Source organism: Debaryomyces hansenii (genome assembly GCF_000006445.2).
Source record: "Debaryomyces hansenii CBS767 chromosome B complete sequence".
Classification (NCBI taxonomy): domain Eukaryota; kingdom Fungi; phylum Ascomycota; class Pichiomycetes; order Serinales; family Debaryomycetaceae; genus Debaryomyces; species Debaryomyces hansenii.
In genome coordinates, this window is record NC_006044.2 from 953,182 (window position 1) to 979,122 (window position 25,941).

Here is a 25,941-nt window from a genome sequence, read left to right on the forward strand (position 1 = left end):
TTGCAAAAAATAGAAACTTTCAGTGGTTAAGTCAGAAAAACATTGTCAACTGTCAAAATCAACAAGTAAAAATAATATTAAATATAGCACGATTGTCTAACTTAGCTCAAAATCCAAAAAAACTGACAAAGATCTGGTCTATTAATTGCACAATTTTTTCCTCCCTTATATTATCGTAATAGCTGAACCTGCCAAAAAAAAAAAAAAAAAATTCGAAAAAAAATTCTGAAGTGATTTTGGTAATTTCACACGACCCAACTTTTCCTAGTCGATTTGATTCTCTTCCCATTTGATAGTATATACAATAGACGTTATCAGGGAGATTGGTTAAGATTTCAGGATTATTTAATCGAATCCATCGAAACCCGTATTGTATTAATGCAGCCATTGATTCAAAAAGATCTTTTAACTTGGTGTGATGATTTACATCAAGTTAAAGGGAATATTTCTCAATTGCAAGCCACTCTTAATCAAATCTTAACGAAAGCACCAAGTTTGGACCAATATAGAGAATTATCAACGTATTTAGATAATCCAAACAAGGGTGATGCGTCAAGTATTATCGACAAGACCAGGAATTTCTTAAGCTCTTCACAATTAAAAGTAGCGGTTAGAATGAAATTTTTGTATGATCAGGGATTATTGCCGTTTCTATTGGCGTTATCCCAGATAAATTTCAAATCTGTGAAATCGGATAAGTTTGTGGGCTACTTGTTGGATTACACGCCGCCGCGAGATATTGGGAGCAATTTGGCGAAGGTATTGAAGCAGAGGGTGAATTCGGGCAAGCAGGTGAATATTGAGTCGTTTCCGCCGGTGTTGCCCCCAATATCGAATGAGAGCTTGTTGAATAAGATTCTCACGGATAAGTCGTTCAGACAGCCGGCAGATTTTTTGGAGCTGAACGACGCTAACGACTTCAACCGGTCGCACAATGCCAAGTTAGGGTTGAGAGGGAAGAGGTTGTTAGAATTTGCATTAATCGAGATATTGGACGAGAAGCTTCCCGATATTCACGAGGACGATTTGTACTACTTGCAGTTCAAATTGGTGTCGACGTCCATTCTCACTAAACTAGCATTCGGATATAATTTGGCGGATAACTACAAGTTCCACTTTTCGAAGGAAATGAATCTAGATGATAAATTGGCAAAATTAAGTAACATATTCTTGGCGTACATTGGAGGATTGGCCTTGGATGGGTATTCTTTTGCAGAAATCAAGTTATGGATTGCGAAATTGTATGAGCCCATAATACAAGATTTCAATGAGAATAACGACACGTTGAAGCCATTAAACAAATTAGCATTGATCGAATTGAGCTTCCTATTCAAACAGGTAACAAACATGTACTACATACCACAGCAACAAACGACTCTCCAGTTCGATACGTTGGAAACAGACCCGTACGTAGTGAAATTGTCTATAAACGGCCAGACGTTGGGTATTGGTACCAGCAGCATAGGTGTCGAGGAGGCCAAAGTCAGGGCTGCGTCGGATGCCTTTTCCAATAAGCAGAAAATCGACGATATAATAAGGATCATGATCACGTCGTACGAAGAGCTGCAGAAGTCCAAACAGAACACTCCGGGACCTATGTCTACAAACAGCAGCAACGACGATGACGATGACGAAGACTACAGCAAACACAACAATGACAACGACTCGTTGACCGAAGAACCCTACTCGCCGAAAATCGACTCCGAAGAAGAATACGAGCCGTCGATAGAAGGAAATGCGGCAATCAACCAAGTGAGTGCCCCAAGCCAGAGCCAAGACAAACAGCCCGCGGCCTACACCAATGACAAAATCCATCCGCACCCCTACAGCACCTTCCCGGTTCCTCACCAAACACCCCAACCATACGGAGCACCTCCTCCACCTCCACACCAAGCCCAGTTCCAGCATCACCAACATCCTCCTCATCTCCCAAACCTCCCGTCGCTTCCTCCATATCCCGCAGCCGCACTAGATGCAAAATACCCCCTCGACAACAACGCCAAAAACACATTGTATGCCGTGCTAGGGTCCAACCACCTCACCCCGGTCTACAGATTCAGCAAAGTTGGCAATGACTTCCAGGTCTCCATCTTGGTCAACGACATAGTCATTGGCACCAGCGTCGACTCCAACAAAAAGGCTGCAAGTCAACGGGCTGCAATGAACGCCCTTTCCAACAAATCCTTACTTAATCAATTAGGTGTGCATATTTAGTAGTAGACCCCCATACTTCTGGATTATTCCGTTGATCCACCCTTCCGTCCCTCCCTCCCATGCGCATATATACATATATCTACATCAAGCTGCTCTCATACCGTACCTCTCCATATATACACTACAATTCATAAATCTCTTCGTGAATACGTGCATCCTGATCGCATTTTAACCGAATTAGTAATGGTTATTGTGTCCCTGTAATTAGCCAAACATTGTATTAGAGCCACGCTCAGGAAAGAAAAGAAAAAAAAAATTATTCCCGAAATCGACCGAGAACTGAAAAATTCGACGATTTAAATTCAACCATTTCCTCCTTAAAAATTTTTTTATTGTTTTCTATTGATATACTAAATTCCTAGTTTATTTAATATATAGATACACATAGATATTCAAGATGGCTACTCTTCAAAGTCAAACTTTACCAACATATACCGTCGGTGATTACGCTTCATTTGCCTTAGCTGGTGCTATTGGTTGTGGTGTTACTCACGGTGCCATGACCCCAATTGATGTTATCAAGACCAGAATTCAATTAGAACCAACAGTATACAACAAGGGTTTGCTCGGTTCATTGAAAAAGATTGTCGGTGCTGAAGGTGCTGGTGCTTTATTAACCGGTTTAGGTCCAACTGTGTTGGGTTACTCTTTACAAGGTTGTTTCAAATTCGGTGGTTACGAATTATTCAAGAAGAACTTCACTGAACTTGTCGGTGTCGATACCGCCAAGAAATACAAGAACTCCGTCTACATGGGTTCCGCTGCTTTAGCTGAATTCTTCGCTGATATTGCTTTATGTCCATTAGAAGCTACTAGAATTAGATTAGTTTCTCAACCAAACTTTGCTAACGGTTTAATCGGTGGTTTCTCCAGAATCTTAAAGGAAGAAGGTGTCGGTTCTTTCTACAATGGTTTCACCCCAATTTTATTCAAGCAAATTCCATACAACATCGCTAAGTTCTTGGTTTTCGAAAGAGCTTCTGATGCTATTTTCGGTGCTGTCGGTACTCCAAAGAACCAATTATCCGAAACTAAATTGACTTTAATTAACTTGTCTGCCGGTATTATCGCTGGTTGTGCTGCCGCTTTCGTTTCCCAACCTGCTGACACCTTATTATCCAAGGTTAACAAGACCAAGAAGGCTCCAGGTCAATCTACTATCGGTTTATTAGGTCAATTAGCTAAGCAATTAGGTGTTGTTGGTTCTTTCGCCGGTTTACCAACCAGATTGGTTATGGTCGGTACCTTAACCTCCTTACAATTCACCATCTACGGTCATATTAAGAAGATGTTGGACTGTCCAAAGGCTGTTGAATTATAGGTTCATTAGCTCATATCTGAATTTGAACTTGTAATTAGGTCTGTATTTATATGAAATTGTTTATAAATATGTAAATATATTTACCTTTCGTTATATACGCTCGTACTTAACCGATTTCACCACTGTCTACCCTACTTGATGAGGCCCTACAAAAGTTTTTGATGTATACCGTTTCAAGTCACCCGTCATATGATAAGCTACAATCCATCACCTGAATTATCACAAATGCTTTAATGCCTTTGAATGATCTCTGATCGGGTTAGAAGCTGCTGTCAGTGACGGATGAAAACGTTCGAGCACATTGAATTACTTAATGCCCCGCTCTTGGTGTCTCGACCATTCGACGATCTACCTAGAAGCAACCCAGAAGTTCTTAGAGCAATAGAATACCGGTCGAACCCTACAAAGTAGTATTAAAAAGAAATTAAATGTTGATTATGTAATGTTCTCTCCCATACCCTTCTCTGCTTATCAAAGCTTTCTCTCCTATCGCCGATATCCTACGTACTCGCTTCGAGTCTAGCCAGAGAATAAAAGTCATCAAAAGAATCGGATCGGCTTCAAATCGCACTGAACGCCGATGACGTCATGGAATATTCTGTTGCTAATGTAACTAATTTCGCTTATATGGGTTTCTATTCATTAAATAGAAGAATCCCCATCGTTCTGTAAGCGATAATTGTGCAAGATGGTATACTACAATTTAACAATGCGTTGGAAATATATGCTGCGGATAACAGCAAGCAACACAAGAGAAAAATGATCACCGGGCTATAGGTATAGGGGCTTCACTATACCATGTAAGAAAATTTCGCAACTCTGTTGACTTTTTGATGTAAACATTCTAAAAGCGATCAATAGCAATCCCAAAACAGAAATGATATTGGAAAGAAATTCTATTGTATGCCAGGGTTCACTTTAAGTCGCATCAAGATGACCAAAGTATACATATTTTATATATGACCTATATGGGCTATTGCCTTCGAAGTGCCGTTATTGCCGCAGCAGTATATATATAGGGAAATTGTAGCTTGTAGAAAGTTGAAGAAGAAAGTTGAAGGAATACCTAATAGAATAATTGTTATAATAGAATTCCAAAATGAGATTATCTACAGCCATTTTAGCCATATTTATGTTGGTTCTTGAAGTCAACTGTCTCTCAGTTAAGAGATTTTTCGCTCCATCGTCTCCGATGTTCTCGTTGATTGCTCATCACAAAGGTGAAGAATTCCAGTACAATTTGGTCAAATTTAACGGAAGTGATATCGTCTTAGGAGGTGATGAACAAGCATTCTTTGGAAGAATCAAGGCCAACAATGGGTACACCTTGAACTTGCCATTGGCCAACGGTACTAATACTACTTATCCATCCAACAGAACTGTTTATGTGGACAAGAACTACAAACTAACTACCACCTCATTCCAAAACCAGTCAAGTGAACACTTTGGCCTTAACAACTCTTTATTGACCTACCAAAATTCGTCCAAGTTCTTGGCTTGCCCAAATCCAATCGAAAAAGGTCAATATGAGATTTATGCAAACACTAAGGTTAAGAATATCACCTGTCCATCTAATTCGACTGGTTTCGAAGTAGACTTGTTAGTTCAACTTCAACTTGATGCTGGAATCAATTATAACCCATCGACTAACAAAGCTTCGCTTTTTGGTAAGAAGAAATAAGTTACTTTTTTTCGCAACTATTCAAAAATTTCGCAAATGTGAAACAAAATAATTATTCCTTTCTTATTACGTTGTATTATGGTATAACAATTCATTCTAAGTTATACTGTTTTTGATTCCCAAAACTTATTTAGTGGTATAAATTTTAATTTGTATAAATATTGTTTATTTGATTTGTTGTAGGAAATTTAAAGTCGCAGACTAGAAACTCAAAACTACAGTGCTTACAAACTACAATGAATAGACCTGATGTATAATTCTCTGTAGCAAAAGCCGGATATATGGTACTTGAGATAATTTCATTTAAATCGCTTTATTTATTATAAAATTAACATATAAAATCATTTACTCATAAGTTCCAGTCTAATTATACTTTATTGAGGCTACTTTCGTCGGATTCAAACTTGCTGTAGCTTTCGTTTTCAGTAGCTTCCTCGGTTTTATCGAGGTAATAGTTAGAAATGAATAAACTAGCAGCAATAAATTCCATTGTTGTTGCAAGACAATATTCGTAAGCAATAAATGCCGATGTGAGGCCCGCCCTATCATAGTTCGAAAGCTGATAGTAGTTCATTTCGCCAATGAAGATAGACATAATCCCAAAAATACCTCTCACAAGCAAAAATGGAGAGGCCGCAAACAACAAATAAATGGTACATCCTCTGACTTTTTCTTTAACGTAGACATAGATCAGGAGCAAAATCACAATAATAGTTTGAATAAGAAAAATGGCTTGTCCCGTTGTCCTCAATCCTTTCGACGTATTGATTTTATCCGTTTCTTGATCCCATTTGTCCGTGTCAACCCCTGTCAATGTTGTGCCACCACCAATAACAAGAGCATTTGCGGGAATCAAGACTATGTGGAAGACTGTTGCCCATGACAAACAAGACGTATGTTTGAATTTGCTGAGTTCTTGTTCCTTTTTGCGTTCCTCTTTGCTCTTACACAACCACGACTTCCCATTCTGTTTTATCTGACACTGGACAATAAAATAAAATGCTGCAATAATTAATGCAAAATACCCTTCCGCAGTAAGCACCAAATATGCAATTAACCATGGCCAATGTTCAATTCCCAACACTGCAAATGCAACACCACATACCTGACCACCCACCCTAAATACACCAAATGCAAACAATGCAGTGTATATAGATCTAAACCCTCTTTGTCTAACAATATTTATCGTTAACAAAAGGTACAATGTATATAATCCCAAGAATATACTGGCTGCGACACCTGAACTAGTTGATTCGAATCCCATCTTAATACTATTGATTTATTATTATTATTATTGATTTTTATATTATAAAAGTCAATTGTATATAACTATTCTATCAACATATCTCTCTATACATTATAATGATCTTCAACCACTATTTATATTCTATGGGCATCTTTCAGAGTTAAAGAAGTTAAAAGGGCGCTTACATAAGCGCCCTTTTTTAACGCTTCTATTGTTCAGCCGTAGATAGAAGTCATGAAGCTGTAGGCCTTTACGACGAGATCATGAAGTAGATCCGAAGATGTAATCAGTTTGGCTATGTTGCGTTAGCTGAGGGATTATGTAGTTTATCGGTAAATGTGGTATATGTGACTTACAGATCCAACACTCGCTGACCGTTTGATTCCACTGCCTCATAAAACAACTGATCTCAATATGCGACTATACCTTAACAATCAATTTCAATTTAGTTAAGAAATGTAATCATCAGGCATTAATATTATATTCCTCTGATTTATTTGAAGAGGAATTTAGAACCGGAGGTCAATGATAGCTGAGTGACAACAGCCATATATTCTTTCGCAACCAGATTATGAAAGTATACGCTGAGAGAGGTATTTGAAATGCAATAACAGGATGTTCGACTATATAGAGGAATCTTATGTTGAATTCCATTTTTGCTTCAAAGGGAATTTTTGGTTAGTAGTACAATCTGTGGAGATAGCATGTGGTTAGTATGATCTCTATTAGATAATTATATTAGAATTAATTACGGATAATATAAAAGCTGTATATCTAAATAGTCAGTAGATAGGAAAGAATTAAAGGTAAATAGTTTTCGATTTTTATCCAATTTCAACGATTAAGCCCATAGATTACTCACTATGCTTTTGATATACTATCCTCAGATTCAATTTTGTTGAAACTGTCAGTTTCAGATACCTGCAGATTTTTATCAAGAAAATAGTTTGAAATCAAGAAACAAGCAGTGACAAACTCCATCGTTGTGGCAAGACAATACTCGTACGCCACGAATTGCGACGTTAGACCAGCTCCATTGTAGTTCGCAAACTGGCAGTAATCCATCTTGTCAACATAAATAGATAAAATCCCAAATATACCTCTTACGAGCAAAAATGGAGAAGCAGTAAATAACAAATAGATGGCGTGGCCTCTGACTTTCTCTTTAATGTATACGTAAACCAGAAGAACAATAACAATAGACGTTTCTATAAGGAAAATGACCTGGCCAGCTGTTCTCAATCCCTTAGACGTATCTATCTTTGATTTCTCTTGGCTCAACTTTTCAGGATCCAACCCCGTCAACATTGTACCACCACCAATGATAAAGGCATTCGCAGGAATCAAAATCAAATGAAAAAGTACTGACCACGACAAATTGAATGGACGATACCATTTACGTTTCTTCCGGGTGCCCCTTTTATTCTGCAACCACGAACTTCCTGTCTGCTTGATCTGACTCTGAATAACAAAGTGAAATGCTGCAATAATTAATGAAAAATAGCCTTCCGCAGTAAGCACCAAATATGCAATTAACCAATTCAAATGTTCAATTCCCAATACTGCAAACGCAACACCGCAAAGCTGTCCACCCACTCTGAGCAAACTAAACAATAATAATATCCTATAGATAAACTTAAAGCCGTTATGCGTAACAATATGTATTGCTAACAAAAGGTACAACGTATATAATCCCAAGTATATGCTGGCTGCAACTCCTGCACTAGTCGATTCGAATGCCATGTATTTTTATAACAGATAATACTATTTTTACGAATGGTAACTCGTGATGTTTTTAGATCTACCATTGAACTACTTCTCGTATATATTCGAGACTTAGATGTCTATTTATATTACATAGAATGTTCATAAAGACCATACAGCACAATGCAGATTAGATAATCCTTGCTTTTTATTGACCTAAAAGCCCCGTTAAAGGCATAAAATTGTTTGACAGGTGTGACTGACTTAACGTTATCTTCTAATCTTGAATTCGAGACACAGAATCTGTCCTGTAGCGTAGTTTGTATGGTTTGTTATTCTAATAGATCCCTTAAATGAACCTTTTGGAATAATAATATTATTAAGTACCTGAAATCTGTGATGATTATGAAAGGTTAATGATGGGTGCAAAAATTTCGAAATAATTGGGTTGATATGAAGTTTTCACAACTAAGTGTATGTAAGTCAAAGCCTCCAGAACCACATCCAAGGGAGGTTGTCTAATCTATTTGATGATGTGGACTGGGTCGTAAAACAAGGCTGGGCAAAATTTTGTATGCGATTGATGACACGAACAATAGATCGGAAATATGTGAAGGAAAATCGGAATCGGCTACAAAAAAAAACAGAAAAACGGACAATAAAAACAACCCATGCTCTTCCGCTGTGACTTGTGGAGTGAAGTAGATAATGAATCTAAGTCATTTATATGAAGAACTTAATGCTGAGGTTAATGGGCGCAATATATATCATTCTATAAATCGAGCATTGCACTAATAGATGGTATTTCAAAAGAACTAAATAATTAAAATATGGCTGCTGTAGAAGCTACAGGAGGACTAGTATAGTTAAAATCTTCTTGAAAATACTTTCCTTTTCATACTCCTCGATCTTTTCTCTGTCGACCACCTTCGCATCACGATCAAGATAATAGTTGGAAATCAAGAGACAAGCAGCTATAAACTCCATCGTCGTAGCAAGGCAGTATTCGTATGCGATGAAATCGGATGTTAGACCTTCTGCAGTGTAGTTTGAAAGCTTGTAGTAATTCATCTTGTCAACATAAATAGACATGATTCCAAATATACCTCTCACGAGCAAAAATGGTAAAGCTGCAAACAACAAATGCATGGTGCGGCCTCTTATTTTCTCCTTGACGTACACATAAACCAGAAGAAGGACCACAATAACAGTTTGAATGAGGAAAATAGTTTGTCCCGTTGTCCTTAAAGCCTTAGATGTACTGACTTTTCCGGTCTCCTTATTCAATTCATCAGCGTTGGCCCCCGTCAATAGCGAACCCCCGCCAACAATAAATGCATTGGCCGGGATTAAAAACATGTAGAAAACAGTAGACCATGACACGGACGATTTATGTTTCTTCCATTTTCCACCACTCGCTTCTTCATCTCCCTTTTTACGATAACCTCCCTTTTCCTTGTTCGCTTTCTCATAGCTCACTCTCTCTGCATTCGCATTTTCATCACTCGCATTTTCATCACTTCCTCTCTCGTCACTCCCACTTTTAGTGTCAACTTCATCCTTGTGACTCAGTAACCACGAACTCCCGGTCTGTTTTACCTGACACTGAACAATAAAATAAAATGCTGCAACAATCAACGTGAAGTACCCCTCTGCAGTAAACACTAAATATGCAATGAGCCATTGCCAATGCTCAACCCCTAACACCGAAAATGCAACTCCACAAAGCTGCCCTGCAACTCTAAATAATCCAAACATCAATAATATCCTATAGATAAACTTGAATCCCTCGTGTCGGACAACGTTTATCGCTAACAAAAGATACAGTGTGTATAATCCCAAGAATATACTGGCTGCGACTCCTGAACTAGTTGATTCGAATCCCATCCTTATACTATTTATTTATTATTACTATAATTATTATTATTATATAACCTGACAGTGGCATATATAAAGTAATTAAATTGATCCTGAAATATTACTATCTTTTCTATGTGAGGGCATTGATCATTATTTATGTCTCTACGATGGACATACATCCAAAAATTATTATATAATACTTTGTTCTAAAATACCTAAATCTAATATTAGACAGTTCCACATCAGAGATTAAGTTTGGAGACAATAGGGAGGGTTGTATCGTAAGGATAATTCTACCTATGGCATAGATAATAGAAACAGCCATCCTATTGTTTAATGAAGTGGAACGTTCACGTGATGATGATCACCAAAAAAAAATTTCAATATCATCGCTAGCGGTTTGATAGGAAATGAATAGTAGTAGAGCAGACCCATCATATACGCCAGGTTAATTGTAGAGAAGGAAAATGGCAGCAGCACACAAGTCCAATGAATACGTGGATGATTCGGGATCAGAGTCAGATGGAGAAATTGAGTTCCAACCCCCAAAACATTTCCATAAATCAAAACCAGCATCAAGTGTAAAAATACAGAATGATAAAGAAATCTGGTTGATTAAGACACCAAAAGGGTTTCCATTGAAGAATTTGAAGACTTTGCCAGTCTCATTCACCGCTACGTCTATTTCTAACGGACCATCCCGTTTCAATTTGAATCAGAAAAATTTTCAGGTCAACGAAGAGTTGTTAGGTACCGACACGGAAAGCTCGAAGTATGCGGTGCTCACGAACGAAAACAAGAAGAACTTCAAGATAGTGGGTCAAGATATCAGCCGTTTTTACAACATACGTGAATCGGTGGATATTCCGTCTATTGCGATGGACGAGGTTGTCAAGCCAAGAAAGAACATTAAGGAGATCAAGAACTTGAGGATGAGACATTTCCCTACTGGCTACGGAGCTGAAGATTTTGACGAAGCCAAGCCTCAAGGAGGTGATGTGAACGCCAGTGATACCGATAGCGAAGATGATGGGAAAATAGTCAAGAAGGCCAAGATAGAAGAAAAGTCAAAGAGTGATAAGAAGGACAAGAAGGAGAAGAAAGAGAAGAAGGAAAAGAAAGAGAAGAAGGAGAAGAAGAGTAAGAAAGAAAAGAAAGATAAGCACCATTAAGGCCCCCGGTTGCATTTTGCACCCTCTAAAGTCATAGAAACACCTCCAAGGTCCAAGTTTTTGCATTTGTTTTGATTTCACCTTTATCTCTTCAATCCATATTCATTTTCATATATATATATATCTGTATGTATTGTACAATAAACCGTTTTTGAATCATTAATCCATCAATATTAGTTTGCGCACTTTAGATCAATTATAAAAAAATATTTTATATTATACTGTTATAATCTACAAAGTAAACGGTCATAAAGATGGGAAATAAAGCCTCTAAGCCGTCGAGGAAACTCGCAAATACGATATCGAAGAATGCAAACCCAAATATTAATCGGTCATCCAATGTTAACCAATTGCCATCAGAATTTTTAAAAGAAAAGTACGAGCAGAATGCTATTCAAAAGGAACTTAAAGCACAGCAAGAGAAATCCACTCCAGATGAAAGTCTTAACCAAGGGGATCAAATGCATATATTGAATTCGAATAACGAGTTTGATCCTAAGCTTTTGAATAAAAAACTTAAAAATTCACAGCAGGCCAAATCGCAGGTTCCGGCTCAGCAACAGAATCAAACACCTCAAATGCCAGAAGGAAAGGACGGATTTGACCCTCATGTTGGTTCGTATGACCAAAACTTCATTAATTCCGTTACTAACTTGGGTAAAAACATTCACTCCTCTAGATCTGCTTCCCAGATAAACCCAAACTTTTCGGCATTAACCCAGTTAAGAAATCGTAAAGCATTATATGAAAAGGGTCAAAAAGAAGTAGAAACACAAATGGATCCTCACGGGCCTGCTTCTGCGTCTCATCGTGGTGAAAATAAAGATGTCATCAGAACCATGATTCATCCCCGTACTATGGGTGCTATCTTAAACGACCTCAGAGATCCAAGAGTGTCCAAAGATGGGATTACCTTGGACTATCAATTACGCCCTGGATTTTTGGAAGATCTAGGTTCCAGATTTAAGGTTGCTACTACGACCCAATCTCTTGAAGAGCATACAAAAGACGATGAGATCGCTCCAAAAGAGGCCCCAAATAAGTCCATGATGGATTTTAATGAAAATGACGAATTAGCCGAAACTGTTGATCAAAACAGATTAAATGAATTGAAGGGCAGATTGGGTATGGACGATGAACCTGAAAATATCGATACTAATAAGCGTTGATGCCCCTAAATACATATTCGTGTATAGTCTTGTAAATACTTTGCGTGCTCGGTTTGACGGATCCACAGACTCTGGGGTCAAAGAACAATCGATCTGGAATTTTCTTTTCACTCCATCCTTTCTTCTGTACGTATATCAATTAATCGATTCCAACCAATTTCATAGCTAATAATGGCTGCTGTATCTAAAAAGTTTTCATCCAAAGAGATAATATCGGTCTTATCCAAGTTTACTCCTTGCGATGTTTCTGATTCCTTGGTCCAACATGGAATCAGTAACGGGGGTTACATTCCTAATTTACAAATTCGTTCACCAGCAACCGTTACTGAACAAACCAAGACATCTGTTGGACCTGCCTATACTGTTTTATATGCCCCTAAGTCTGATCCCAGACCCGCAATCAAAGAATCGTACATCGATAATATTCCCGAAAATAGCATTTTGGTAATTGGTTTACCCCCATCTTGTCAAACAACAAATGCCCCATATGTGACTGTTAACAATGCTCTTTATGGTGGTCTTATGTCTACTAGGGCCCAATATAGGAGTGCCAATGGGTCGATTATTTTAGGCAGGATTAGAGATTTAGATGAGCACAACGACCTTGGTTATCCCGTCTGGTCTTACGGAGTGGGCAGTACTGCTCCTGGACCTGTGGTGAAGGTCGTGGGAATTAATGTGCCCTTGGATATAACTGTTGCTGGAATCGATTCCAATGAAAACCTCAAAGTCAACCCTGGAGACATTATGATTGCCGATAAAAATGGCGTGGTTAGGTTACCTGTTTCGGAACATGAAGGAAAAGAAGGACAATTAGACATTGAATCGGTCTTGGATTATATTCCCAAGAGAGTCGATGCCGATACTAAAGTAAGTGAAGACATCAAGAAAGGGAAGCCTGCAGCTGAAGCACAAAAGTTTTGGCGTAGCAAGATTTAATATAGAGACAGTTTATAGCACAGTATATTCATTCTTACAGTTTCATTGGTAATCAGCTTACTATTTACTAGGTTAGCTCTTAATGTAGATGTTAGGCCATGAATTCTATTTCATCATATAGAATTAGAACAATCGGCTTATCTTTGTGGAGCCCTCACGCACAAAACGTCATAATGAAATACAGTCTGATTAGACTAATACTAGAGAGCAATACGACTAGCCAATTAGTAGTTTAACCTTACAATATGCCTCTCGAACTAAAGCCAAGGGCCAATTCCGAGGCTTGCGAAGCATCCTTTGATAATTATGCCGATTTAAGGGTTACACTTATAGGAAATAATGATTTGAAATACAAATTGATCGGGGATACTAAATTCATGGAGAAATTAGTACATGAATTTAGTACTGTTATTAACACGGCGGTTTCGGATCCAAATTACTTCTTTTCCAATAATGTCGACGAATTCTTAAATGATTTAGAACATAAAATAGTTGTGGTGAAGATATTGTCCTCCTTTATCACAGAAGTCAGTTCGAATAACAACCGAGATATTTCCACCAGCTTGAATGAATTCGAAGGATTGATTCAGCCAATGATTTCGTTCGTGTCATACTTTATTGAAAAGTTTTCCCCGTTGATATATGGACGTACATTGGACGATAATTTGGTCCATACGCTTGAAATAATGGTTGAATACTGCTTGGATATATTTGTTGCTCTTTTCAACAATAAGAACTATGGAACTTTGTTTCAAAACGATGGTACGAATAAACTTTGGAGATTCATTACTTCGTTACTTATAATTACTTACGATTCATCAGACATTTCTGAATTAATATTAACGAAACTGTTGAAATTAGTCCCAGTATTACTTAATAATGCTAGCTCTAACGCAAGTATACACGAGCCATTAGTTACTCTATTATCCACCCTTTTGAAAAGGTTATCAAAAGAGTGTAAAACATTGAATCTGTCAAATTTCCCAGCAATTGAATTTACCCCAGAAATAGTCAGCAGGTTGGCGTTTGAAGACCCCAATTTACCCAATCTTGAGTTAAACCCATATATTTTTAGAACCAAGGTGAATTTATTGTTATTGACCGATTTGATAACTTGTACTGCTCAGATTTTCAGTTTTCTGAATGATAATAAATATGGTATTTTCATAAACCCATCACTGGATGTTGGCAAAGAAAGTCCCGAGAATGCGTTATTGCTGTCGGATATCTACCTTACCATGTTATTGTTAATCAAGTATGAAAATAAGGCATTGAATTTAGCTGCATTGAATTTGGTATATCTTCATTTGAATAATTTAAAGCAATTTTCGAATCAAGATGATAGTGATACGAGAGATGAATTAATCTTCAGCAACTTTAAGAAGGTTACTCCAAAATTAATAGAATTATTAAGCTTAGATGATAATAAATTTGTCAAACCTACAACATTACCCATATTCTTATTATCACCAACTAAAATATTGACCAATCTAAGCTCGCAGTATCCTTCTATCAGTGATGAATTAAGAAAAAACAACGTAGATTACAAGATAATGAAGAGTTTAGAATTACAATTCAAGTCGAGTCAGAAAATAAAGTACTTCAAATTATTGAAACACAACTCACAAAATTGTACTAAATTAGTCGATTTTACGGTAATGATGAATAGTCTTCAAGAAACAAACTTGAACAGCCTTACTGATTTACTTCTATTATTGAGTGTATTCACAAGCAAGAAAGAAGAATATCGTGAAAGAGTTGTCAACTACAAGCTTTCAGATACTAAGTCAAAACATCAACATACATTTTCACAAATGGTGTTTGAATTAATCGATGATTATAGATTCGTGTTAATACAAGTTCAACTAGTACATAGAATATTATATCCTAAGGACAACACGAAGAAAGTTTCGGGGCAAGATATCGCATGGTTGAGTAAGAATTTGGGTATTATGATCACCTTAGTTAATGATCCGGCTTATACTAATGTTCTTTATTTGATTAGGTCACTCTCTAGGTCTGTGGCTTTATTAAGGACATTCTTCGTTGATTGCAACTCGATTGTTAGTGAGATTGATATCGAAAATTCAGTTGATATTGCTAGATCAAGATATGCCAGAGATCGAAACTCATCAAGTGGTGGTTTTATAAGCAATATTTTGCAAATCCTTAAGGGAAATGAAATTTCTAGTAAGCTTATTCAGTTTTTCTGTAATTTCAATTCCGAAGATTATACTGGAAGGCAGCTTAACAAGTCACAGATGCTCAATAAATCTATTACTTTAGGGACAATTGCAAACTTTGTTCTTGATTTTAGTTCATTTCGGTATAATATAGTTAATGATGAAGGATTTTTAAAGAACTTATCGGTCATTTATAAAAACTCCTTAGTTGCGAACTATAAGACCTCTACAGGAAAGACCAACGATGAAGAAATGTTCCAGAAAAATACAATCCAATTAAGTATTTTGCAAATATTGAAAAATTACATGTACAATGAGAATCAAGAAAACAAAAAGGAGCTAATTGAATATTTCCCAATATCGATATTATTCGATAAAATAGTTTATGGGGTAGCAAAATCTGATAATATACACGGCCATGATGTTGGTGGTGAAAGCGAAGAAATCAAGGGCTTGAGGTTGCAACAAAAGATTGTTGCGTTTGATATTCTAAGAAATTTGACAGCAGGGTCACCATATTTCAGTCAATATTTAATCGATGCTTATGACAATAAGTTGGATGATGATGTCAAGAAAGAGGATAAGCTCCCAATGAGTTGGGCGGATTTTGTTATTGCGAATATAACAAATTTTGAAAATTTTGAACGGAACCACGAGAGAGTGAATTTAAACAAAGAATTGTTTCGTGATGATTCGTTCTTGTTGTCATTGATGGATAATAATGACTATGTGTCATTAGTTTTGGCCATTAACTATATCGAAGACCATAAGTTTACAAATATAGAACAGTTTAGAGAAAGATTGCTTCCAAAGGAATCGCTTTTGAAAGTGTGGAAACGGTTTCTAAACCTCACTGTGACGGAGGAGTTTGAAAGCCAGTTGGATTTGAATTCGAAGATTAATATCAATAATAATTTAAATTCAATCAAGCTAAGCATCGTGTGGATCATAATTAACCTAACATGGAAAAACGACGTGTTTGAGTACACGTTCCCCGGAGCTGACAATGACACCAGAAGAAGTAGTGGTGATAACTACCGAATCTATGACACGGTGGAAAGTTCGCCCAACAGAAGAACCAGCTCGGCAAATGACCGAATTGATATCGACAATTCGGACGATTCAGACAACGAGAAGAAGGAGATGAGTGACGACAACGAAATCAGCTCCAACCCCAATAACCATAGTGATGCCACGAGCAACCTCACAGTGGGGGAGTCGGACGAGAAAATCACGACGCCTACCGAAAGAGCAAAAATCTTAAAGCAGTATGGGTTCCTCGAGGTCCTCGATAATCTTATCGGACAATTAGGCAACTACGAAAAGAGCAATAGAAACAACTTAGAGAAGGGATACACGGGACAGCGTTTCGACTATTTCATGAGCAACGACTTGCTCGAGAAGATCAAGACTGCCCGATACCAGATATTTTCGTTAGAGTCTGGAGGCCATATTAGCTTTAGGCCCAGACAGTCGAGAACCAGCCAGCAACTCGATCGCAACACCACGCAACAACGAGCCATGCCAACAACCACTAGCAATAGTGATGCTGTTACAGCGGCAGTGCTTGCAGCGGCAGGGGCCGGTTCCGGGGTCAGTGCAGTACCCAGGCTAGTATCGAGACCCGACGTGAACAGAGGCGGTGAAGGCTACGGATATGGCTCCGACAATGATTTCACTGAAGTTTCGCCGATTGCACCCATCGAGTCCCATGCCAATGATGATGAGGACATGGAAAACGACGACGACGACGATGACGACGACTCGGTCGATGAAGATTGGATCCATTGATCGCTTATATATTCGCCAGTGCGCTAGTCGATCGCCAATGTCATGTGTCACCCAAATCTACGGATACGCTGTTATTTGGTCAGTATCATACATATACATATCTAGCTAATAGGTAGTATTCGCAGTTCGTTGTGCACATGCGACTCATCCCGAGCCCAACATTATGCATACGTCCATATATGCCTCGGTATCGACGTTTTCAGCCAAAATTTCCGCAACGTTCCGCAAGCATATGTCGGTTGGCTCGCACCCACCGAGTGTTTAGGCCATCCCCAGCATCGCTTGCACTGCACTACACTATTAGTATCTTGAGTCGCATTGGCGCGCCCATATACTAATATAGCGCACTATATGTATATTATATATACTCTATACATATACTATTTTATATTCTCTACAGATCCTCTATATTACCCCATATACTGTATACTCTAGTCTATATATATTATCATACATATACCTACGCTATCCTATCTTATACACTACCCTACCCTATTCCCTACCCTATTCCCTACCCTATTCCCTACCCTATTCCCTACCCTGTTCCCTACACTATACCTACACCTTATTATCCGCGCGATTTCCTTATGCATCTATTGACATGTACCCTTCCATCTCACCACATCTACAGCCGTATATTACTTCCACCCATTTTCGTCTATCAAACCATACCACAATCCCAATCATGTAGTACAAGCTCAACTAAATGTATAATTTATGTACCACAGCCAATGTGATACATCATTAGTGATGTATCTATTGTGACGTATCACTATATGACGTATAAATCGCAAAAAAAAAAAGAAAATTTTGGTGTATATATGCAGTTCATATGATTTATTAGTGCCCATATTTACTTAAGCATATTCTGGTATTTACACGGGTCCTTAAACGCTCGCAGCGGAAAAAACAGAGCAGTGATGTAATCAGAAGAAGGTCAATTTAGTTATTATCAGTTCTTTTGCCAGGAATATCGTATTGTCGGTGATTATAGCGATAATTATACACATTTTATAAGTAGAAAGTGATCTAGCTGAATTTTGGGCGGATTTTTGATAATAAGAAACAGACAGGTTCATAAAAAGGTACTCAGTGTATTATTGGGACAGCTGTGAGAAGATGACGTCGATGGAGCATAATGAGACCAGCACCAAATCGCTAAACGATATATCTCTAGAGGAGTTGAGTAAGAGGCAGCAGCAGCAGAATATATACGTGCAACCGGTTTTGGGGTCGCAGACGGACGATAACCGCATGAGCATCGACAAGCAGAGCGACGGAAACACAGGGGACGAAGAAATGGGCCTGGTAGCCAGAGGAGGTCCAGGAGACACGAGAGATGATAATAATGGGGGAATGGGGACTACAGAAAGCTCGAATACGCTGTCGCAGACCGACTTGACGAAGAAACCGTCGAGACATGGCGACCGTGATACAACGACCAAAGGCAAGTACACGTTGAATGACTTCCAGATCTTGCGGACGTTGGGTACAGGGTCGTTTGGCCGGGTGCACTTGACACGGTCGATCCATAACGGACGTTTCTACGCCATGAAGACGTTGAAGAAGGAACGGGTGGTAAACATGAAGCAAGTGGAGCATACCAACGACGAGAGACGCATGTTAAAGCTCGCGCAGCACCCGTTCATCATCAGAATGTGGGGCACTTTCCAAGATTGCCATAATTTGTTCATGATCATGGACTATATAGAAGGGGGCGAGTTGTTCTCGCTCTTGAGAAAGTCCCAGAGGTTCCCGACCCCAGTGGCCAAGTTCTACGCCGCCGAAGTGTTTTTGGCCATCGAATACTTGCACGAGTTGGATATTATCTACCGTGACTTGAAGCCCGAAAACATCTTGTTGGACAAGAATGGGCATATCAAGTTGACTGACTTTGGGTTTGCAAAAGAAGTCAGCGACGTCACATACACGTTATGCGGAACCCCCGATTACATAGCCCCAGAAGTGGTTGCAACTAAACCTTACAATAAATCGGTGGACTGGTGGTCGTTTGGGATCTTGATCTTTGAAATGCTCACTGGTTACACGCCATTTTACGACCCAACCCCAATGAAAACTTATGAAAATATATTAAATGGTACAATCACCTATCCTGATTATTTGCCGCCGGATATTTTGGATTTACTCCAAAAATTGATCGTTAAGGATTTGTCCCAAAGACTAGGTAACTTGCAGGATGGTTCTGATGGAATAAAGAACCACCCATGGTTTAAGGAAGTTATCTGGGAAAGATTACTTTCGAGAGACATAGAGACCCCTTATGAACCCCCAATTACATCGGGTATTGGTGATACTTCTCAATTCGATAGGTATCCTGAAGATAAAGATTTGGATTACGGTATCAGTGGTGTTTCTGATCCATATGGTTCCATGTTTGGGGACTTCTAATCTCATCCCTTGAGCGGTTAGCGTGATAGACTTTATGTTGCGTTTTTGTACAATAGATCTTTTTATCGTTTTTATTTCCAATCATGATCATTTTCCATCCCTTATGGATTAAATTATATTAACATTTTCATTCATTTATCATATTTTTGTTTATTATGTCCTGGTAATTTACAACCTGTCTATATTTATTTTTCATACAGAATATTAATAAACAATATATACAGTTATCTAATTAATGCAATCATAGCAATTGTATACCGATGTCATCCAGTCACCTCTTATAAATTCGTCCGCGGTTATCCTGGATTCAGGATTTGGATCTAATAATTTATATATGAACATTTTACGTAACTCACATAGTTGTAATTCATCCTCATCTAATTGACACTCAAAATATCCAGTGCCTTCGTCATCTTCATCCTTGGGAATCACAAACAAGTTTTCGAGAGGTCTAAAACTACCTTTCCTTTTGATTAGCCATTCTTTTGTCGTATTATCATAATCCGCTATCATTCTAGTTTTCGTATACTCTTCAAATACCTTATCTCTATATCTCTTTTCCTCGTTTTTCTTCAAGTGATGCATTTTCATATCCGTGCATTGCCATAAGTATCCTGAGCTATATTCGTTAAAAATCCCACTATATTCAGCAGGCTTATCAGCATTACCATCCAATTTATTGTGCGTAAAATACTGTTTACTAATATTAAACAATACTAGTATTACAATACCTAATGCCCAGTTATCTTTACTTCTCGCCGAATAACCCCCAGCTTTATGCAACTTGCCGAGATGTTCCTCTGGTGCCATATATGATTCTGAACCAATAGGCCCATTTTCATAAGGAATTAATTGTTCCTGTTGGTCCCATTTAGTCTTGAAAACATTCACCTTTCCAAAATCGGATAATTTTAAGACTATTCTAGTTCTTAATGGATCTTGTGGATCTGGTGGTAAATAATTTACTAAAATATTTTCAAGCTTTAGGTCGCAATGAGCCACTCCATGTTGGTGCATATACCATAATCCTTTCGAAATTTGTTTAATAAAGCAATCTACTTCATCAAGTGATACGCTTCGTATTGGTTTGTTCCCTTTATCAGTAGTAGTTGTCATATATGTAAACAAATCACCACCTGTTGTACATTCCATAACCTGACTGATCTTTATACATTGACTAAGTTCAGTAGCACCTTTCTTCGAATCGACCGGTGGTAAGGTGACCATCAAATCTACGGTCTTCACTATGTGCTTATAGTTCAAGGTTGATGATACAATGAATTCAGATATCACTCTATCAATAAATTGTTTTTGAGTCTCCTTTTGTTTTACCTCTGTCCCAGGACGTCTTTGCAATTCTTTCACAGCGTAAAATACATTTCCAGGAGCAATCTTTGTTGTTGACTTGAGAGTTGCGTCGGTTGCATTAGGATCAATGATTTTAATTAACCCATAGGCACCTCTACCTATTATATCTCTCACCACGCCATATCTGTCATAAACAGTCTTACCCTTGCGCAAATGTTGAATCAGGTCGGACGCCAAATCTTTCAGACTTAGCAGGTCATCAAGTTTTATCTGTAATTTTTCAATTAATGCTGCTTGTTCATCCCCAATGACTGATTCAGTCAATTTTGGATCCTTTCTGTTCGATGTCCCCGATAAGCGATGTATTTTCATATTTTGGTCAAGCAACGAATACGTTCTTTTCAGCTCTTCGTTAGCAAGTGCTGCTAATGTCTCTGGATTAGTCGCCGTTGATGTTATCCCACAGTAGCCCATTATACTCGATAATTGCGATACGAAATTGCTCTGGATAGAAAGACTCTTTCCTCTAATCTTAATGGCATGCATATGTTCCTCTTCATAATCACTATCACTATCATCCGAATCAGAATCAGAATCAAAATCATTCAGCCCACTAGAATCATACTCTGAATCAAAACCACTATCTGCATTGCGATTTGCTTCGTCCACATCAGCTTCTACGATGGTACTGGTTCTCTGATTAAGTCGTTGCTTCCGTATTTCCTCTCCCGTTGAATTTTCATCTAGTCTAACTTTTTCCTGTCCAATTTTGTCAGTCGATGAATTCTTGGGCTTTAGAAAGCTCTTGAGCTTATTCTTGGGCTTTCCTGCTGCAGATACTTGCCCAGACGACAACGATACATTCGAAAGATCTACACCGAGCAGCTCTGAAGCACTAGATAACGGTGGCGATGAGGATGCTTTCTTGCGTTTTGAATGTCCAAAAAGTGGCATCACCGTTGTTTATCAGACCGTACCTCTCTCGAGCAGTGAAAGCTTAGAAATACAACTTCCTGGTCCATTCTGTACAATCTGGAATAGGTCACGTGAAAGTGGCATATTCCTAATTCGGACAATCATAACAAGCACCATCACCACCGACTATACGGTTGTTGTGATACGATTTTAGCGTCGATATTGTTATTGCTACCTTCGCATACAGAGGTATCAATGCTCCACGTCACTTCTCATCGTGCGATGGGTCTCCCAGGTCGACAATTAAGTCGTTCATCCGTACAACTGCGAACATCATTTCGGCGCACACAGACAGTGAGAGGCCATCCCCAGATCGTACATTAGGTGGGCCACAACTTCTAAACTCCCACCCAATCTTACTCCGGATACCCCTGAAGCCTATATAGACACGAAATTTGGGGGATATTTTGAATATTTTGACCTGTATATAATTCATTGATGTTGCAGCCGCCCATTTCACTACTTTCTTCTGCCGCTAGGACCAATATGGCGTTTTAGCGGCATATGTGGCTAGTATCCTTAGTTAGCATGCATTAGAGAATGTCTCGCCTCCGAAACCAACAGTCGTACGTATTCTCCTAGTTGCGTCGTCAAACAAATACGAGCTAGTCTACCCTTATTGTGATGTATCCGATTAAGGTACAATCCGCCTATTCTGGACTTCAGTGCCACCGTTATCTGCTGATCCCACCATTTGCTACCGTGGTTCCTTTTAGTCCATCAACTTTCATCCACAACGCAATCTATTCCAAACCCATTCGCTTGATTCAATTAGCCGCCCGGCCAAAATGCACAACCCAGTTCCTCAAACCGCAAAAAAAAAGACCCGTACATTGCTTTGGTTAGCGTCTCGACGTCTCGTGGATCTACAGCTTTCATGTGAGACATATACTACTTTTTTCCGACGTCTAAACCCCCTAATTCTAGCCTCCACATTGTTCTTAACATGAAATACACAAAAACGCGTAATCATAGGAGGATTTTTGAAGCAAATCGACTACGATATTTTCTATGGAGTGAAATTACACAAAATGACGAAATTCTTCCACCTCAAAGGAAATTTGTTTCGTAGGTGTAAGAGAATCATTCACGAAGCAAGGTCATATACCATTAGATTCCTAGTAAGTGAGCATTTGACAAATATAGAGGTAATAGAGCTATAGGATATCATTCACGAACCTCTATCAAACGGTAAAGCCAAAAAACTGAGATCAATGACGAGCATTTATACATCAGACATAAAGCATCATAGAAAGGCGCCTCCACCACCGTCCACGTCTAATACGTTCAGGAGCAACAGCAGTAGCTCTGCTAGCAGTTCCAGTAATGATAAACAGTCGATCAAGTTGAATATAAACTCTAATAAGAGACAATCGGGATGGGTACATATTAAGGACGATGGGATTTTCACGTCTTTCCGGTGGAATAAGCGATTCATGATTATAAACGATAAGACGTTAAATTTCTACAAGAATGAGCCAACCAATTTGCATTCGTTCAATGTACCGGACTCCAACCTGGTCAATTCGAACAGTCCTGATTTGTCGTTTCCGTTGAACTTGATCAGCAGTATAAACTTAAAGCCCAACTCGGGGTATACTAAGGCGTCGCAGACATTTGAGATTGTGCCTAAAAACAGTGGGAAATCGATGTTGATTTCTATAAAATCTAACAATGACTATTTGGACTGGTTAGACGCGTTTACCACTAAGTGTCCGTTGATCAACATTGGAAATGAGAATTCTGCCAACTCGGCCATAATCAATGGTAATACGGGAGTCTCGAACCCAATAAACTTCACACATAAAGTTCATGTTGGTTTTGATCCAGCGAGTGGTAATTTCACTGGTTTACCAGACACCTGGAAAAATTTGTTGCAACATTCGAAGATCACGAACGAGGACTGGAAGAAAAATCCAGTAGCAGTTATTGAAGTACTTGAATTTTATTCCGATATTAACGGGGGCTCGCCTGGTCTGACTCCAATTAATCTGCCTTCGATCAATAATAATAGCAATAAAAATGATAGCTCAAGTAGTTTACAAGAATGGACTAAGCATCCTTCCAAACAATTACAATCAGCTCAACCGCAACAACCGGCGCAATTCAAACCCAGTAGAGCAGCTCCGAAGCCTCCAGTTCCGTATCATTTAACTCAACAAAAGCCGCAAAGTAATGTATCCCCATTAAACAATTTATTGCAGAATTCTGAAAAGGCTGATACAAAGAGGGATTCGCAAAATGACTTAATACCTATCAGAAGAGCGCCACCTCCTCCAACTTCAAATAAGCTCAACCTCAATCCTGATAAAAACAATAGTGCTCCTAACTTACCTGCCGGTCTAGGTATATCAGGTTCTTCAAATTCAATTCCAAAGCAATTACCCCCTTATTTGCCAAAGCAGAAGGATTTAAAAATTCAAACTCCATCTACTGGTCTCAATAAATATCCATCTCCTCCTTCGAGCGCGCCAGCAGCGGGTCCAAGTTATATCAAGCCATTTGGATTAACGTCAAAACAATCACAATACCTGCAGCAACAATCGCAACTGTCTCATCAAGAACAACAATCCCCTAAAAATGCTGGCCCAAAGGATATTACCTCTCCACAGAAGCCTGAAGAGACTCCAATCAAACCACTTCAACCTCGTCCTCAAAAACCTCAACAGCAACCGGACCAACCACAACTGCAGGTCAAAAAGGTCGCTTCTCCACAAATGGGGCAAGGTAAAATCAAGACTGCAAAACAGATCAAGAAGGAACGTGAAAAGTTAAATGAGATGCAAATTATTGCTAAATTAAAATCTGTTGTTAATAATAATGACCCAACTCCATTATTCAAGATAATTGAAAAAGCAGGACAAGGTGCATCAGGCGCAGTTTATTTAGCAGAAACTAAAAGCACAGGTAACAAGGTTGCTATTAAACAAATGGATATGAATGTTCAACCAAGAAAAGAATTGATTATTAATGAAATATTGGTCATGAAAGACTCACAACATAAGAACATTGTGAACTTCTTAGATTCATATTTAAGAGGTTCATCCGATTTGTGGGTTATCATGGAATATATGGAAGGTGGCTCCTTGACAGAAATTATTGAAAACAATGAGTTCAAATTATCAGAAAAGCAAATTGCCACGATATGTTTCGAAACATTAAAAGGTTTACAACATTTACATAAAAAGCATATCATTCATAGAGATATAAAATCCGATAACGTTTTGTTGGATGCGAAGGGTAATGTTAAAATAACTGATTTCGGATTCTGCGCCAAGTTAACTGATCAAAGGAATAAAAGAGCGACAATGGTTGGTACTCCATACTGGATGGCCCCTGAAGTGGTCAAACAGAAAGAATACGATGCCAAGGTTGATGTTTGGTCATTGGGTATTATGACCATTGAAATGATTGAAGGTGAACCTCCATACTTGAATGAAGAACCATTAAAAGCTTTATATTTAATTGCAACAAACGGTACACCAAAATTAAAGAAGCCCGAATTATTATCCAATTCGATTAAGAAGTTTTTATCTATTTGCTTATGTGTAGATGTTAGATATAGGGCACTGACAGATGAGTTAATTGAGCATTCATTCATTCAACATAAATCAACTGATGTTGAAGTATTGGCACCTTTGTTAGAATGGAAGAAAAACCCTCGTCCAGACTATAGCGATGAAGAAGATTAACCTCTTTGGAGTGCTTATTATATACTTTGTTTATTGAATATAAATAAATTCAACATTATTAACCAACAGTCAAGTAAAGTATTAGGTAAAAAGGCTTCGAAGTCACTACGTATATGTGCATAAAAAGGAAATTGCGAACTTAAATTTCAGGATTAAAGCATAAAATTAGATGTTACTTATTAATAGACAATATTTGCTTAATTAAGCTATCCTATTATGATTATAGTAATAGCAATAAATAGTACTATTCTATAAAAGTTGCAAAACTCACCGAATA

At 38.3% G+C, this 25,941-nt stretch overlaps 13 protein-coding genes across 13 annotated transcripts; 9 read left to right on the forward strand and 4 right to left on the reverse strand. All coding sequences in view use genetic code 12, as the record gives it.

Moving 5' to 3' along the window:
* Nucleotides 1-378: 378 nt before the first annotated feature.
* On the forward strand, nucleotides 379-2,214 carry DEHA2B12166g (DEHA2B12166p; the record flags this gene model as incomplete). Its single annotated transcript, XM_457483.1, has 1 exon — nucleotides 379-2,214. The coding sequence occupies one exon, from the start codon at nucleotides 379-381 to the stop codon at nucleotides 2,212-2,214; it is 1,836 nt and encodes a 611-aa protein (XP_457483.2).
* Nucleotides 2,215-2,611: 397 nt separating this feature from the next.
* DEHA2B12188g (DEHA2B12188p) lies at nucleotides 2,612-3,535 on the forward strand (the record flags this gene model as incomplete). The annotated part of the gene is made up of 1 exon (XM_457484.1): nucleotides 2,612-3,535. The coding sequence occupies one exon, from the start codon at nucleotides 2,612-2,614 to the stop codon at nucleotides 3,533-3,535; it is 924 nt and encodes a 307-aa protein (XP_457484.1).
* Nucleotides 3,536-4,634: 1,099 nt separating this feature from the next.
* On the forward strand, nucleotides 4,635-5,216 carry DEHA2B12210g (DEHA2B12210p; the record flags this gene model as incomplete). The annotated part of the gene is made up of 1 exon (XM_457485.1): nucleotides 4,635-5,216. One exon carries the CDS (start codon nucleotides 4,635-4,637, stop codon nucleotides 5,214-5,216), a length of 582 nt encoding a protein of 193 aa, XP_457485.1.
* Nucleotides 5,217-5,583: 367 nt separating this feature from the next.
* On the reverse strand, nucleotides 5,584-6,480 carry DEHA2B12232g (DEHA2B12232p; the record flags this gene model as incomplete). Its single annotated transcript, XM_457486.1, has 1 exon — nucleotides 5,584-6,480. One exon carries the CDS (start codon nucleotides 6,478-6,480, stop codon nucleotides 5,584-5,586), a length of 897 nt encoding a protein of 298 aa, XP_457486.2.
* Nucleotides 6,481-7,323: 843 nt separating this feature from the next.
* DEHA2B12254g (DEHA2B12254p) lies at nucleotides 7,324-8,205 on the reverse strand (the record flags this gene model as incomplete). The annotated part of the gene is made up of 1 exon (XM_457487.1): nucleotides 7,324-8,205. One exon carries the CDS (start codon nucleotides 8,203-8,205, stop codon nucleotides 7,324-7,326), a length of 882 nt encoding a protein of 293 aa, XP_457487.2.
* An 807-nt stretch (nucleotides 8,206-9,012) lies between these two features.
* DEHA2B12276g (DEHA2B12276p) lies at nucleotides 9,013-10,053 on the reverse strand (the record flags this gene model as incomplete). The annotated part of the gene is made up of 1 exon (XM_457488.1): nucleotides 9,013-10,053. The coding sequence occupies one exon, from the start codon at nucleotides 10,051-10,053 to the stop codon at nucleotides 9,013-9,015; it is 1,041 nt and encodes a 346-aa protein (XP_457488.2).
* Nucleotides 10,054-10,493: 440 nt separating this feature from the next.
* Nucleotides 10,494-11,198, forward strand: DEHA2B12298g (DEHA2B12298p; the record flags this gene model as incomplete). The annotated part of the gene is made up of 1 exon (XM_457489.1): nucleotides 10,494-11,198. One exon carries the CDS (start codon nucleotides 10,494-10,496, stop codon nucleotides 11,196-11,198), a length of 705 nt encoding a protein of 234 aa, XP_457489.1.
* Nucleotides 11,199-11,452: 254 nt separating this feature from the next.
* Nucleotides 11,453-12,367, forward strand: DEHA2B12320g (DEHA2B12320p; the record flags this gene model as incomplete). Its single annotated transcript, XM_457490.1, has 1 exon — nucleotides 11,453-12,367. One exon carries the CDS (start codon nucleotides 11,453-11,455, stop codon nucleotides 12,365-12,367), a length of 915 nt encoding a protein of 304 aa, XP_457490.1.
* A 171-nt stretch (nucleotides 12,368-12,538) lies between these two features.
* DEHA2B12342g (DEHA2B12342p) lies at nucleotides 12,539-13,306 on the forward strand (the record flags this gene model as incomplete). The annotated part of the gene is made up of 1 exon (XM_457491.1): nucleotides 12,539-13,306. The coding sequence occupies one exon, from the start codon at nucleotides 12,539-12,541 to the stop codon at nucleotides 13,304-13,306; it is 768 nt and encodes a 255-aa protein (XP_457491.1).
* Nucleotides 13,307-13,551: 245 nt separating this feature from the next.
* Nucleotides 13,552-17,280, forward strand: DEHA2B12364g (DEHA2B12364p; the record flags this gene model as incomplete). The annotated part of the gene is made up of 1 exon (XM_457492.1): nucleotides 13,552-17,280. The coding sequence occupies one exon, from the start codon at nucleotides 13,552-13,554 to the stop codon at nucleotides 17,278-17,280; it is 3,729 nt and encodes a 1,242-aa protein (XP_457492.2).
* Nucleotides 17,281-18,399: 1,119 nt separating this feature from the next.
* On the forward strand, nucleotides 18,400-19,689 carry DEHA2B12386g (DEHA2B12386p; the record flags this gene model as incomplete). Its single annotated transcript, XM_457493.2, has 1 exon — nucleotides 18,400-19,689. The coding sequence occupies one exon, from the start codon at nucleotides 18,400-18,402 to the stop codon at nucleotides 19,687-19,689; it is 1,290 nt and encodes a 429-aa protein (XP_457493.2).
* Nucleotides 19,690-19,917: 228 nt separating this feature from the next.
* DEHA2B12408g (DEHA2B12408p) lies at nucleotides 19,918-21,951 on the reverse strand (the record flags this gene model as incomplete). Its single annotated transcript, XM_457494.1, has 1 exon — nucleotides 19,918-21,951. One exon carries the CDS (start codon nucleotides 21,949-21,951, stop codon nucleotides 19,918-19,920), a length of 2,034 nt encoding a protein of 677 aa, XP_457494.2.
* Nucleotides 21,952-23,186: 1,235 nt separating this feature from the next.
* On the forward strand, nucleotides 23,187-25,664 carry DEHA2B12430g (DEHA2B12430p; the record flags this gene model as incomplete). The annotated part of the gene is made up of 1 exon (XM_457495.1): nucleotides 23,187-25,664. One exon carries the CDS (start codon nucleotides 23,187-23,189, stop codon nucleotides 25,662-25,664), a length of 2,478 nt encoding a protein of 825 aa, XP_457495.2.
* Between the last annotated feature and the right edge of the window lie 277 nt (nucleotides 25,665-25,941).